This window comes from Nicotiana tabacum, chromosome 11 (assembly GCF_000715075.1).
Source record: "Nicotiana tabacum cultivar K326 chromosome 11, ASM71507v2, whole genome shotgun sequence".
NCBI classification, from domain to species: domain Eukaryota; kingdom Viridiplantae; phylum Streptophyta; class Magnoliopsida; order Solanales; family Solanaceae; genus Nicotiana; species Nicotiana tabacum.
Genome location: NC_134090.1, coordinates 64860538 through 64874915, shown reverse-complemented (window position 1 = coordinate 64874915; position 14378 = coordinate 64860538). Strand labels below are relative to the sequence as shown.

General features: G+C 31.1%; 1 protein-coding gene across 1 annotated transcript; it reads left to right on the top strand.

Annotated features, from left to right (window-relative positions):
- The first annotated feature begins 10519 nt into the window (after positions 1–10519).
- Positions 10520–14378, top strand: LOC107807206 (uncharacterized). The gene is made up of 4 exons (XM_075224259.1): positions 10520–10535; positions 11809–12366; positions 12448–12595; positions 13010–14378. The coding sequence occupies exons 1-4, from the start codon at positions 10520–10522 to the stop codon at positions 14376–14378; spliced, it is 2091 nt and encodes a 696-aa protein (XP_075080360.1).

Below are 14378 nucleotides of genomic sequence, written 5' to 3'. Positions count from 1 at the left end.
CACGAAGAAATGAACTGAGCTGAATTAGTAGGAAAAAAAGTTCATTCATCACCCATCTATCTATATCTATATTATATTAAAAGTAGGAAGACTTAAAGCAAAAAATTAAATTACATAAATACCCTTCTAACTAAATTAAATAATATACTTATAAAAGATATTAAATAAAAATACTAAATTTATTTGAAGAGGGGTAACTTTTCATAATAGTATTAGTTACTAATGTGTCAAAGGACGGATCCGTTGCTGCCTTTATTGAGCCCAAAGGAGGGAAAGACACGATGTTTAACTTATATTCATTCCTATATGTGTCAAAAATAAAATTATATTGTGGCAAACTCTTTCCATGTGGGTATATTTCTGTCAAAAGGTGTGTTAATTGGTGATTGTTGCCTTTGTGGATCTTCGGAGTCTACATAACATGTTTAGAAGATAAAATTCAAGGAAAATTGTCAAAAGAGTTGATTGCATGCAAAAGGAACGAGAACGAAAGACAACAATCTCTTGGATTAGACTCAATAAAAACGGGTTCTGTTTTCTTAACTTTTCTTTGTTATTTACTTACAGATTTCTACCTTTTGTGGATTTTGTGAAATTTATGTTTTGTAAATATTAGGATAAATAACATATATACTTATGATGATCTTGAAATGTATGCTAAATTTACATTTTTGATATGTTTATAATTGTTATTTCGTTGCCAAAAAGCATTTAGATGGCAAAAATATATATGTTGCATACTTGCATGCATAAAATCATATGTTGCATACTTGCATGCATAAAATTATGTAAAGTTCATTTTTAATTTGTGGAATGAAATATTTAATCACAAAGAACATTAACCCTTAACCAATATTTAATCTCAAGTTGGTGCAAAGTAGCGTTTATTCTCAAAGTGATGTTGCAGTATAAATTTATACTACAACTATCCCATTATTGTCTCTAAATTCAAACTATGATCAATAAAAGAATTGGCAATATGAACGGTATAATATTCTTGAGAGAGGGGAATTTTATGATTTCCGTATTGCAGTAAGTAGAATATAGAATAATAAAGTTCTTGTGAAAGAATGAAAATATCATACGAAAAAAATTTGTGGTCGTAAAACATTTTAAGATAACCAAAGAAGTAAATTGAACTCTATGTTAAAAACTTAAAATGTATAAATTATTTAATGTTAACGTTGGATGTTAAATTGATGGAATCTTCAATACATTATTCTTTCGTTCCGCAAGAATAGAATAGGCCAATTGTTTTCTCTTCATACTAATTTCCCTTATAATCTCATTTATAACCATTAAAAATATCAAATCTTTCTGCAATAAATTTATGGCAGACAAACAAATTGAAATGAAGATATCCAACATGACTTGTTCGATAAAATCATTAATTATTCACCCTATAATGTTCATTGCTAGGAATGAGAGATGTGTGCTTGTTTGTTAAATTAAATTTGACGAAACTTTATTTACAGTATCAGAAATATATTTGATGGAAGTGAACGGAAAGGAAGTGAAAATCGGTGCTACTTATTCTTATTTCGGTGCAGTTGAAAAAATTCTTGTCATCCAGGTATGCATTGCATGTATTCACTTTCAATGTTATAACTGAACCATCCCTTCAAGTTTTCTATCTGTATGATTTAAGGAATGCTTTAAATTTCCTAAACATGGAGGAGGGTTTCTTTAAAGTGCTAATAGTTTCAGTTTTTTTTCTAGGCAAATTAAAATTTAAATGCAAAAATGAATACGATAAAGAAAGTTTCATTCAAATGAGATTCTTTTGATGCAGAATTTCAGAATATCACTTTGTTCCTAGGTATAGTAGTTCTAAAATGATGTTACACAGAAAATATATTCTCTCTTATGAAACTAGATCATTTAAAGAATTACAGTTCTCGAAGATTATATTCATGAAATTTAAAATGCTGGATCAATGCGATTGTTTTGAAACTTGATACAGTTCCTATCCAAGCGCTAATGAAGGAAAAGTAAATTCTCAATATATTTTTTTTTGTTCTGAGATATTTGGCATTATTTTTTTTTACAAAACTTAGCTCTTTTCGTTAATATCCTTACATATGGGATGGTTTTACTTGGTAATAGAGGTACTATTTGACTTAAGTTAATCAGTTGTTTGAAATTTTTTTTGTTTGTTTGAAACAAACTCTCAAAGTTTGGTATTTGTTTGGCACATACTTTTATTTGAAAATTATCATTCTTTCACTATAAATTTTATATTCCATCCAATGTAAATTTGTATTCTATACTTTTTTTCCTTAATATCTTACTTGGATTACTCGGTCACACAATTAGTAATACTTTAATTTTTAATTAATTAATATATTTTAATGCACTAACTAAAAAAATAGCTACTATCAGCACAAGATGTTAAATTATCTTAATTTGTTGTATATCTCAAATAAGAATGTTGATCACCGTAGAAAGTACAAAACCTATCATATATATATATATATATATATATATATATATATATATATATATATATATATATATATATATATATATATATATATATATTAGTATACTTTTTTTTTTGCGTTCTCTATCTAACCATATTATGTTCAGTCAAAATGGCAAACAAAGTAAAATTAGTAAAATAATTTATCCCTGTTAACAAGCTACAAAACATATTCAATTAACTTCTTTTAATAATTATGTGAAAAAGTGAAAGGACTTATATGAACCAAATAAGAGCTAATATATTAATATGTGCAGTCAAAATGGCAAACAAAGTAAAATTAGTAAAATAATTTATCCCTGTTAACAAGCTACAAAACATATTCAATTAACTTCTTTTAATAATTATGTGAAAAAGTGAAAGGACTTATATGAACCAAATAAGAGCTAATATATTAATATGGTTGATTAAATCGTGCTAACCGCAACAACATTTCAGTGCACAAAGAAGTTGAAATAACTTTTACTAACAACACCATTGCTAAGAAATCAGCCAATAACATTGCCATCCAAAAGTATTTTAAATGATTTTGTATCCTTGGAACAGGTGGAAAATATTTAATGGTGATACTATATTTGACAATCATTTATAGGAACTTATGAATTATTTTTGTACATAATTAATTATTAATACTTATCAATAATTTTCTAATCTCATACTTTTAGATGTAATTTGCATGTTAATGACAAGGAGATGACTTATTAGAGATGGATGGACTTGGAGAAGAGAGTACGAATAAAAAGTAAAATAAAATTACACACATAAAAAAATATTGGTTGATGATGTATTATATAAAATTATAATTTAGTGGAGATGTTTTTCTAGATTGTACCTCATAAAATCAAAATAAGTAAATATATCATATGTATCAAATTAAATTTTGGTTCTTCGTTTTTGCGGGCTCAAACGATATCCAATCATCTACAAACTTTACAAAATTATACTACATAGCTCGGCATACACGTGCCGAAAAACTAGTATATAAAAACGAGGGATTTTTAGTCGTTCCCTATATTTGTATCACCTTTTAACCTATACCCTATTTTTAAAAATTATTGATGTGATAACTAGCTGACAAAAAATCCGTAATAAAATGACACTTATACCCCCGATAAATCGCGTGATCTGCACTCTCATTCATGAAAAAGATCTCCTCTTTTCCTCTTAGCAGCTTTATCAAAAAACCATAAACTTTATGCTAATGTAGCATGAAGTTTTCATGTTGAAACTAAAACTTCATGCTATACATTGAAGCTGAAACTTCATGTGATGCATGCTGAAGTTATTTATCCTGCAGTCTATAGTTTTGTTATGAGTGCTGAAGTTATTTAGTTCATTTGCTAAAACTTCAGTTTATGCTTGCTGAAGTTATTTAGTTAATTTACGAAAACTTCAAACTAAACATGCTTAAGTTTTTGTCTTGTAGTATGTAATTTTCTAATGAGTTTTTGCTAATGCATGCTGGAGTTATTTTGTTCATTTGCTAAAACTTCAGACAAATACTTATGTTATTTAGTTCATTTGCAAAAACATCAGACTAAACATGCTTATGTTTTTGTCTTGCAGTATGTAATTTTCTAATGAGTTTTTGCTAATGCATGCTGAAGTTATTTAGTTCATTTTCTAAAACTTTAGACTAAATATGCTTAAGTTATTTAGTTCATTTGCTAAAACTTTAGACTAAACATGCTTAAGTTATTTAGTTCATTTGCTAAAACTTCAGACTACACATGCTTAAGTTATTTAGTTTATTTACTAAAATTTTATGCCAAAACATGCGGAAATTTTGTCCTGCAGTCTACAATTTTGTCAATAGTCCTGAAGGGAAAAATTGCCTTTTTAAAACGCTTTTAAAAAAAATGGGTAGATGCAAACAAAAAAATAAAACGAGTATAAGTTAAAGGCGACCAAATAGGGCGCCCCATGTAATTTTTACTATAAAAACGGTCTGCCATAAGTCCAAAAGGAAAGAAATCAATCCAGTATTCTTGGAGTTAATTGTTCTAAATAGAGGTGTATATGGACCGGATTGGTAATAAGCTATATCAGTTTTGATTGGTTCGGTTTCGTCTGTTTTTTCGAATTTTTTTGTTACATGAATATTATTTCAATCTTACTTTATTAAGATAGATAAAGTTTTGATAAGTGAATATATTTTTAATAAAAATTTAAAAAATTAACAAACATATGATCTATTAAAATATTCTTATGAGAGAATATTTTAGTAACATATGATAGTTATTTTCTTAGTCATCTAACAATAATTTTTCGCTGATGTACGCTTTGAATGTTTACCGAATTTAATGATTAAACATAAAAATAATATGACACTTAAATAGTAATATGTTCTACTTAATTTTAAGTTATCGAAATACCATTTCAAAATTGAAAAAGATATAAGAAATCTTGACATATAAATATGGAAGAACAAAGAGATGATTGATACATTTCAATAACACTTGATAAGAAAGTGATACAGCCCATTATTTAAAGTAAATAAAAATGAATGCACTTTATATTTATATTAAATATTACATCCCACGAGGAGATCCTAAATATTTCTGGATATTTTTTAAAGGATATTTTATATAAAATCTTAAAAGTATATATAAAAATTATATATTTATATTCAGGTTCTTTTTACTCAATACCAAACCAAATCAAACCAAACCTAATCGGGTTTTTATAATCTGTTTGGTTTGACATTTTCGTTTGGTGTAATTTTCCGGTTCGGTTTGAATACCCCTAGCTCTAAAAATAAAGCCACAAAGATGGAAGCTCTGGAAGAAGAGCAATTACCTCCATAAGATTGATCGCAATGGTAAGAGGGGGGGATTAAAATAGCTTGATTTACAACTGGTAATTGAAATATAGCTATAGTTTCAAAAGTAATCCAAATATAGTCATTTTTCATGTAAAGATAAAATATGAACAAAAATATCTTGGAAAAGTTCCAGCATCATATTTTGGAGTTTGAATTTTTTTAACATATGAGATTCCAACATAATATGTTGGAATTTCATAATGTGCTAGAGTTCCAATTAGAAGTCTATATGCATGAGCTCCATAATCCAGCATATTATGTTGGACCTTTTTGTATTTTAGCTAATCTATTTTTGTCCAGATTTTATATCTACATAAAATAGTGGTTATTTTTTAATGACTTTGCAAATGCTAACTATTTTTCGATTACCGGTCCAAAAACTGGCTAGCCCATTCTATTTTCACCAATAGTAACCAGTCATGATTTATTTGGGAATATAAATAAGCAAAAATTAGATCAGCAAAGAAAGTAAATATACGCATTTGGACCTAATAAACATACTTTGACATCGTTAAAAATTGAATAATTAGCCTAAATAACCGGCCATCCAACCGTTTAAACTAAAAATAGGTGGCGGATGTGTAATTAAACATAAACGCTAAAATGGTTGATGAACCAGGGATAGGAGAAAACCACTCAATGCTTCACAAATTTTCTAATTTGTGAAAAATAGAGAGGTGCGTGTGAGGGGAAAGAATTATAGAGAGATTTAGTATGAACAATTGTTCGGCTGGAACTGTTCCAATTCAAAAAGGGGATAAATTTAGTCTCATGCAATGCCCTAATAATGATGTAGAGCGAAAAGAAATGGAATCAATTCCTTACTCTTCTATTATTGGTAGTTTGATGTATGCTCAGACTTGCACAAGACCGAATATTAGTTTTGCGGTCGGAATGTTGGGAAGATATTAGAGTAACCCAGGAATTGATCATTGGAAAGTTGCAAAGAAAGTTTTGAGGTACCTGAAAGGAACGAAGGATTACATGCTCATGTATAAGAGGTCCAAGCATTTGGAAGTTGTTGGATACTCGGATTCAGATTTCACTGATGTATTGACACTAGAAAATCCACGTTAGGTTATTTATTCCAATTAGCTGAAAGAGCAATATCGTGGAAGAGTGCCAAACAGTTTTTCATTGTTGCATCCACGATGGAAGCAGAATTTGTGGCATGTTTTGAGGCCACAATTCATGCATTATGGCTGTAAAACTTTATTTCAGGACTTGGGGTTGTCGACACCATTACCACGCCACTGAAAATTTACTATGATAATTCTGCAGCAGAAAGATAAGTACTCCAAAGGTGCCAAACATATGGAATTAAAGTACTTTACCGTCAAGGAGGAAGTTCAGAAACAAAGAGTGTCACTTGAACATATTAGAACTGATCTCATGATTGCAGATCCGTAAACGAAAGGTTTACAACCAAAGATATTTAAAGAACATGTACATAGAATGAGTCTTGGCTGTATTTATGATGTTTTGACACTCTGAGCTCATTTATATGTTTCTGATATACATTAGTGATTTCCTGTTTCTCATAATGGTGTACACATTATTGTTTTGAGATGTTGCAGGATAAGTCTCAATGAGATATTATTGTGGACCATAATATTTTATAGCTTATGGACCGGTACGATGAGTTTCTAAGGTTGTAGTATATGGAAGAGAGTATGTAGATAAATTATATATAACCGGCATAACTCACATTTAGTAGTTTATCGTATTATGGTATTTATGATGGACATTATAGAAGAGATTTGTTTATGCGCAACTAATGTTCCTATATTAAATATTAATATTATGTAGTTATTGAGCCAAGTGGGAGAATGTAAGATTTTCTTACGTTAATTTATTGGTGGCCCAATAAGATTAGGCCCATAATTAATATTTAATTAATGAGCAAATCTCATCCGTCCGATCGGTTACTTGATGGACGTACCGGATTAAATAAGAACCTCTATAAATTGGTCCTCTCCCCACCCATTAGGGTTACCGTATTTTATTCTCTCTTCCATCACTAAAGTCGGTGGTGATGAAAGCTAAGGCAAGGGGCGAGAAACCAATTTTAATTAATGCTTCCGTTTCAAGATAATGGATTCTGCTTCAGGTATGTTTTCTATGACGATTATATGTAAAATTATCATGTTCAAAATCCTGGTATGCAATTAAAGTTTATGTTTACACATAGTCCTCCCAAGTGTTCTCAAATTCAGGCAGGTTCTTCCACTTGATTAACACCTCTCATTTATCATTAAGTAGCTTTCTAATCGGGTTTTTATAATCTGTTTGGTTTGACATTTTCGTTTGGTGTAATTTTCCGGTTCGGTTTGAATACCCCTAGCTCTAAAAATAAAGCCACAAAGATGGAAGCTCTGGAAGAAGAGCAATTGCCTCCATAAGATTGATCGCGATGGTAAGAGGGGGGGATTAAAATAGCTTGATTTACAACTGGTAATTGAAATATAGCTATAGTTTCAAAAGTAATCAAAATATAGTCACTTTTCATGTAAGGATAAAATATGAACAAAAATATCTTGGAAAAGTTCCAGCATCATATGTTGGAGTTTGAATTTTTTTTACATATGAGATTCCAACATAATATGTTGGAATTTCATAATGTGCTAGAGTTCCAATTAGAAGTCTATATGCATGAGCTCCATAATCCAGCATATTATGTTGGAACTTTTTGTATTTCAGCTAATCTATTTTTGTCCAGATTTTATATCTACATAAAATAGTGGTTATTTTTTAATGACTTTGCAAATGCTAACTATTTTTCGATTACCGATCCAAAAACTGGCTAGCCCATTCTATTTTCACCAATAGTAACCAGTCATGATTTATTTGGGAATATAAATAAGCAAAAATTAGATCAGCAAAGAAAGTAAATATACGCATTTGGACCTAATAAACATACTTTGACATCGTTAAACATTGAATAATTAGCCTAAATAACCGGCCATCCAACCGTTTAAACTAAAAATAGGTGGCGGATGTGTAATTAAACATAAACGCTAAAATGGTTGATGGACCAGGGATAGGAGAAAACCACTCAATGCTTCACAAATTTTCTAATTTGTGAAAAATAGAGAGGTGAGTGTGAGGGGAAAGAAAACGATCCATTTTTATTTTAAATCAATCCAAAATTATGCGGACTTCAATTTTCTGATAAGTCTTCACCTGTTATTTTGGTTGGAAGTTTTACTTGCAATGAACCTCATATGAGCCGGTAAATTGCTAATCTGAAAATAGTTCAGTAGTTTTTGTAGCACATTACCCTCTTATTTTTTTAATTATTTATTGACAATGAACTAACTTTTTAAAAAAATTAAATACAGCAAAATAAATCTTTATATCTGCAATACTAGAAGCAATTCATATTTCAAAAGAGTATCAAATTGGACGAAGAGAATATCGTTTACGCTGAGGAGGCACAGTGTATTATCATCTGAAAATATTGCTAGTATTACACAACGATAAATAAGTGACTAATACATAAACCAGTGCTATTTTTGTTTCGATGAAGTGTAAAAGAACGAAACCTCAACTTATTACCTGCCTTAGGTTGAATAGTGCAAAATAAATAAAGCAGATATACTTTCTCAAATCGCAAGCTTGGATTTAGAGATATGCATTTTTGCGATTCATTTAAAAAACGAACTGAAAATATCGAAATTCATTTGGTGTTGATTTAATATTTTTAGAATTTAGATTACGATCTTTACGACAGCCGAATTACTTTTGATTTTTTTCAGGAAAAAGTGAAATAACTAAAACCAAACTTTAATCAAATATAAACAGATGTTAGATTTTCCAGTCCATCCTTTTATTTCTAAGCTATCACTGTAAAACATCTTCTCATAGTGTGAGGCTGTGAGCATTTAGCAAGTGGTAATTTGTATCTATTGTCATAACTCATAAGAATGTTTTCCCATTGTTTAAACACTAAAATTTTGTGGAAAAAAAAAATTAAAGTCCTGAATCATAGTGATATCATGTAAAATAATAAAACCAACTTCATGCCATAGTCGAACAATTAAAAAAATAATTAAAAAATCGAAGCAAACCAAAAATCAAATCATTCTAATGAAACTGAAAACAAAAAAACCGAGTGTCCTTCACCCGCCATTCTGCTTTTAGGGTCGAAATAATACAAATTGAATCAAACAACAAAATGAACACCCTATTTTGACGTGCTTATATTTATATATAATAATAATAATAATATCTTAACCTGTTAACTTTGATCCCATTCCTTTTTCCGTCCAACCAACTCAGAGTAATTTTTTTCGAAAAAAATAGCTTAAGCTGTTTATTCAGTTCGAATTTATAAATTTACATGGGAAACTATTTACCGATCAAGTTGCTCTCTGCTTCCACTACAGTAAAATGCCTAATGCATTAAACAAATAAGAAGAGAGAGACCAGCGCATTACCATATAATTTCCTCTTTCAATCTGATAGAGTTTACTGCACAAATAGAAAATAACAGGAAGAAATACTAATGCATTACACTGAAAACACAAAATCTACTTCAGTAAAGTCTGAGAATAACCACTCCAACACTAATAATTCCTAAATTACAACATATAATATTCTAGACTGGATAAAAAATTACTAAAATCAATACTCGCAACACAGAGTCAAAATACATATTACGAAGATTACGCAGATATGAAATTTCTAGACATTCGAGGGGTTAGAACTCTCCCAAGGATTCTTTATTTTTATGTTGAATATTTTCCCCCTGCTACTTCCTTCTTTCTCCGGATAAAACTGCCCAATACATGAGTAACTATCAACGGACAGTTACTAAGTTTTCAATTTGTTATTTTGGCCCTCCTGAAATACGTTTTTATAACATGAGACTTATCATTACCCTCCCCTGTATGAGTCACCTTGAGGACAAGGTGAAAGTCAAGAATTGTAGATTAACGACCGCATAGTGTAAGATTTTCTTGCGTTAATTTATTGGTGGCCCAATAAGATTAAGCCCATAATTAATATTTAATTAATGAGCAAATCTCATCTGTCCGATCGGTTACTTGATGGACGTACCGAATTAAATAAGAACCTCTATAAATTGGTCCTCTCCCCACCCATTAGGATTACCGTATTTTATTCTCTCTTCCATCACTAAAGAAGGCAGTAACGAAAGTTAGGGCAAGGGGCGAGAAACCAATTTCAATTAATGCTTCCGCTTCAAGATAATGGATTCCGTTTCAGGTATGTTTTCTATGACGATTATATGTAAGATTATCATGTTCAAGATCCTGATATGCAATTAAAGTTTATGTTTACATGTGGTATTACGAGCCTGGATTGTTTGAACTAATAATCTTCATTATGAAATCTATTCAGACTAATTATCGAGAATCACTCTTACGAGTTTCGTATAAGATAATTCTTCTTGGTAAAGTTCGATGCATGGCAATAACAGAACGAATTGTTTAACCTATTGATTTATCAAGTTTTGTGTTGAATTTTGTGTAAACTTAAGCATGCTTAAAGATCTGATCAATTAATGTTCTTTCACTGTTTCCTTTTATTTCAACGTGTGTATTGAATTTAGTATTTTTTACTAATATAATAAAGTAGGGTTGTATGAAAAAGTCTAAGCTCTTAAAAGCGGCGCCGACAATGAATTAATGAACGAAGTCTATAGGATTCTGTAATGCTTCTTTGTTGTTTGACCATTAAAGCAATGAGGTTTCTTTGCTAAAGTCCCTGGAATGTACAAACTTTGCACATAAATCCCACGTAATGTATCACTGTGTTGTGATCCTTATATTAGTTTTAAACAACAACTAATGTTTGTACTGGAATCTAAACCTGTGGGATTAAATGACTCCACAATCTCACCAGTAAAGTAACGTGACTTTTGAAGTAGATATTTTGTCTCATGTTTCTAAGCCCATAATGAATTGTTTTAGTTTTTTAAAAGTAATTTTTAAACGTCAGTTATTGTTTATTTTATGTATGTGATTAATGTGTATATAGTTTGTTAGTCACCAAAGTGACCAAACTAGATTGTTTAAAGTATTCACATGCATAAAATCTTATGATCTCTATTTTGTGTGTGCACTTATGTTATATAGTTTGTTAGTCACCAAAGTGGCCAAACTAGTTTGTTTATGAAAATATGCATACATAAAATTATAGTTTATCCATGAAATTAATGAAATGCCTATATTTAAAAATTAGTGGATAAATTAATTTTTACTATTGCTAGAACTTAAGGATTTACCCAAAGGTGAATCAATTGTTCTATGAAAAGTGAATATGATGAGGTAAATTAATATTCTTAGTCAAATATATATTGTTTGTCCAAAAATGGCATATATATTTGGTTAAGAATATTTAATTATCTATTAAAGACTAAATGACACTTAAATTATGATAGTGTATCGTAGTATTTACCCAAAGGAGAATTGCAATATGCTTTAACTGTTTTGTTGAATCCATATTAATTTGTGAGCATGTATTATCTATTTTGCAGCTATTCCTTTTCATTCGCTTGCTTCGTCTGTTACTGTGTTCAACGAATTGAACTTCTCTGAATGGCGTGAACAAGTCCAGTTCCACTTAGGTGTGATGGATCTTGACTTGGCTCTGCTGAATGATAAGCCCGCTGCCATTACTGATTCGAGCAGTGCGGATGAGAAGTCTTTCCGTAAAGCATGGGAACGCTCTAACAGGCTAAGCCTTATGTTTATGCGAATGAATATTGCTAACAACATTAAGAGTATTATTCCACAAACAGAAAGTGCCAGGGAATACCTGAAGTTTGTGGAAGAACGTTTTCGTTCAACAGATAAGTCTCTCGCTGATACACTAATGGCTGAACTCACGACCATGAAGTTTGATGGGTCGAGTAGTATGCAAAACCATATCATCGAGATGACTAACATTGCAGCAAGACTTCAGACCTTGGGGATGAAAGTGGATGACTCCTTCTTGGTTCAGTTTATTCTGAACTCGTTACCTCCTAAGTATGGACCTTTTCAAATTAACTATAACACTATTAAGGATAAGTGGAATGTTAGTGAATTGTCCAGTATGCTTACTCAGGAGGAGTCAATACTTAAGAAACAAGGGAGTCATTCAATTAACCTCATAGGTTAAGGAGCTGGTAAAGGACTTAAAGTGAAGGCCAACAAGTTCAAGAAGAAGAAAGCACCTGCTAAAGCTCAACAGGATGCTAACAAGGAACATAAGACAGATATGTGTCATTTATGTAACAAGGAAGGACACTATCAGAAAGATTGCTTGAAACGTAAAGCTTGGTTCGAAAAGAAAGGTACAATTAGTGCTTTTGTATGTTTCGAATCAATTTTAGTAGAAGTTCCTAATAATATTTGGTGGCTTGATTCTGGTGCAATTGCTCATGTATCTACTACGCTGAAGGGATTCCTTACGATCCAAACTACAAATCCAAATAAGGATTTCTTGTTCATGGGAAATCGTATGAAGGCTCTAATTGAAGGCATAGAGACTTATCGTTTGATCATGGAGATTGGAAGTCACCTTGATCTATTACAGACTCTTTATGTACCTTCAGTTTCTAGGAATTTGATTTCTCTTTCAAGACTTGATATTTCTGGATTTGATTTAAAGTTTGGAAATGGATGTTTCAATTTATATAAAAATACTATTTTTTATGGTTCTGGTTTTATTTTTTATGGTTCTGGTTTTCTTAGTGATGATTTATATAAATTGAAACTCGATATTGGTTTTTCTGAAACCCTTCTTATTGTTCAACATAATGTTGGAATTAAACGTAGTTCACTAGATGAAAGTTTTGCTTACTTGCGGCATAGACGTTTGGGTCATATATCCAAAGAAAGGTTAGAAATATTAGTAAAGAATGAGATTCTTCCGAATCTAAATTGTACTGATCTTACTCTATGTTCGGATTGCATTAAGGGAAAGCAAACCAAGCATAGTAAGACAGGTGCCACAAGAAGCATCCAGCTTCTTGAAATTATACACACCGATATTTGTGGACCCTTTGATGTTCCATCTTTTGGTGGAGAGAAATATTTTATCACTTTTATCGATGATTTTTCACGTTATGGATATATCTATTTGCTGAAAGAAAAATCTCAAGCAGCAGATGCTCTCAAGGTGTTTGTTACTGAGGTTGAAAGGCAATTAGATAAAAAGGTGAAAATCATTAGGTCAGATAGAGGTGGTGAATATTATGGAAAATATAATGAGTCAGGACAATGTCCAGGTCCATTTGCGAAGTTCCTCGAGGAACGTGGCATATGTGCACAATATACTGTGTCAGGAACACCTCAACAAAATGGTGTTGCAGAAAGGCGTAATCGAACACTTATAGATATGGTTCGGAGATTGATAAGTAATTCCTCATTACCCAAATCATTGTGGACGTATGCTCTTAAAACTGCTATATATTTATTAAACAGGGTTCCTAGTAAGGCAGTTCCAAAGACCCCGTTTGAACTATGGACAGGAAGGAAACCTAGTTTAAAGCACCTGTATGTTCGGGGTTGCCCAACGGAAGCTAGAGTCTATAATCCACAAGAAAAGAAATTAGATTCTCAAACAGTAAGTGGTTACTTTATTGGTTACCCAGAGAAATCCAAAGGGTATGTATTTTACTGTCCAAACCATAGTTCGAGAATTGTTGAAACCGGTAATGCAACATTCATTGAGAATGGTGAGGTTAGTGGGAGTGTTGAAAACCAAAGTGCGGAAATTAAAGAGGTGAGGGTCAATATTTTATTACCCAAAAATGTGCCTACTTCCACACAAATACCAAATATTGTTCCAGTTGTTGAAGAACACTTTGACAACACCAAGCAACATTTGGATGAAACACTTCATGAAGAAACTAACTCACAAATATCTGACACAAATGAACCACAAGAAGTGCCATTAAGAAAATCTCAAAGAGTTAGAAAATCAGCTATTTCGGATAATTACGTGGTTTATTTGCAAGAATCAGATTTTGACATTGGTCTTAATAAGGATCCGGTTTCATTTTCACAAGCCATAGAAAGTAACGAGTCTGAAAAATGGATTGATGCCATGATGGAATAG

What these genes read in the sequence shown, in the direction of transcription:
- LOC107807206 (XM_075224259.1), top strand. An exon ending in GAATGTTAGTGAATTGTCCA is followed by an intron (nt 12,367 to 12,447) that starts GTATGCTTACTC and finishes GAGCTGGTAAAG; the next exon opens with GACTTAAAGTGAAGGCCAAC. An exon ending in TGCTTGAAACGTAAAGCTTG is followed by an intron (nt 12,596 to 13,009) that starts GTTCGAAAAGAA and finishes TGGTTTTCTTAG; the next exon opens with TGATGATTTATATAAATTGA.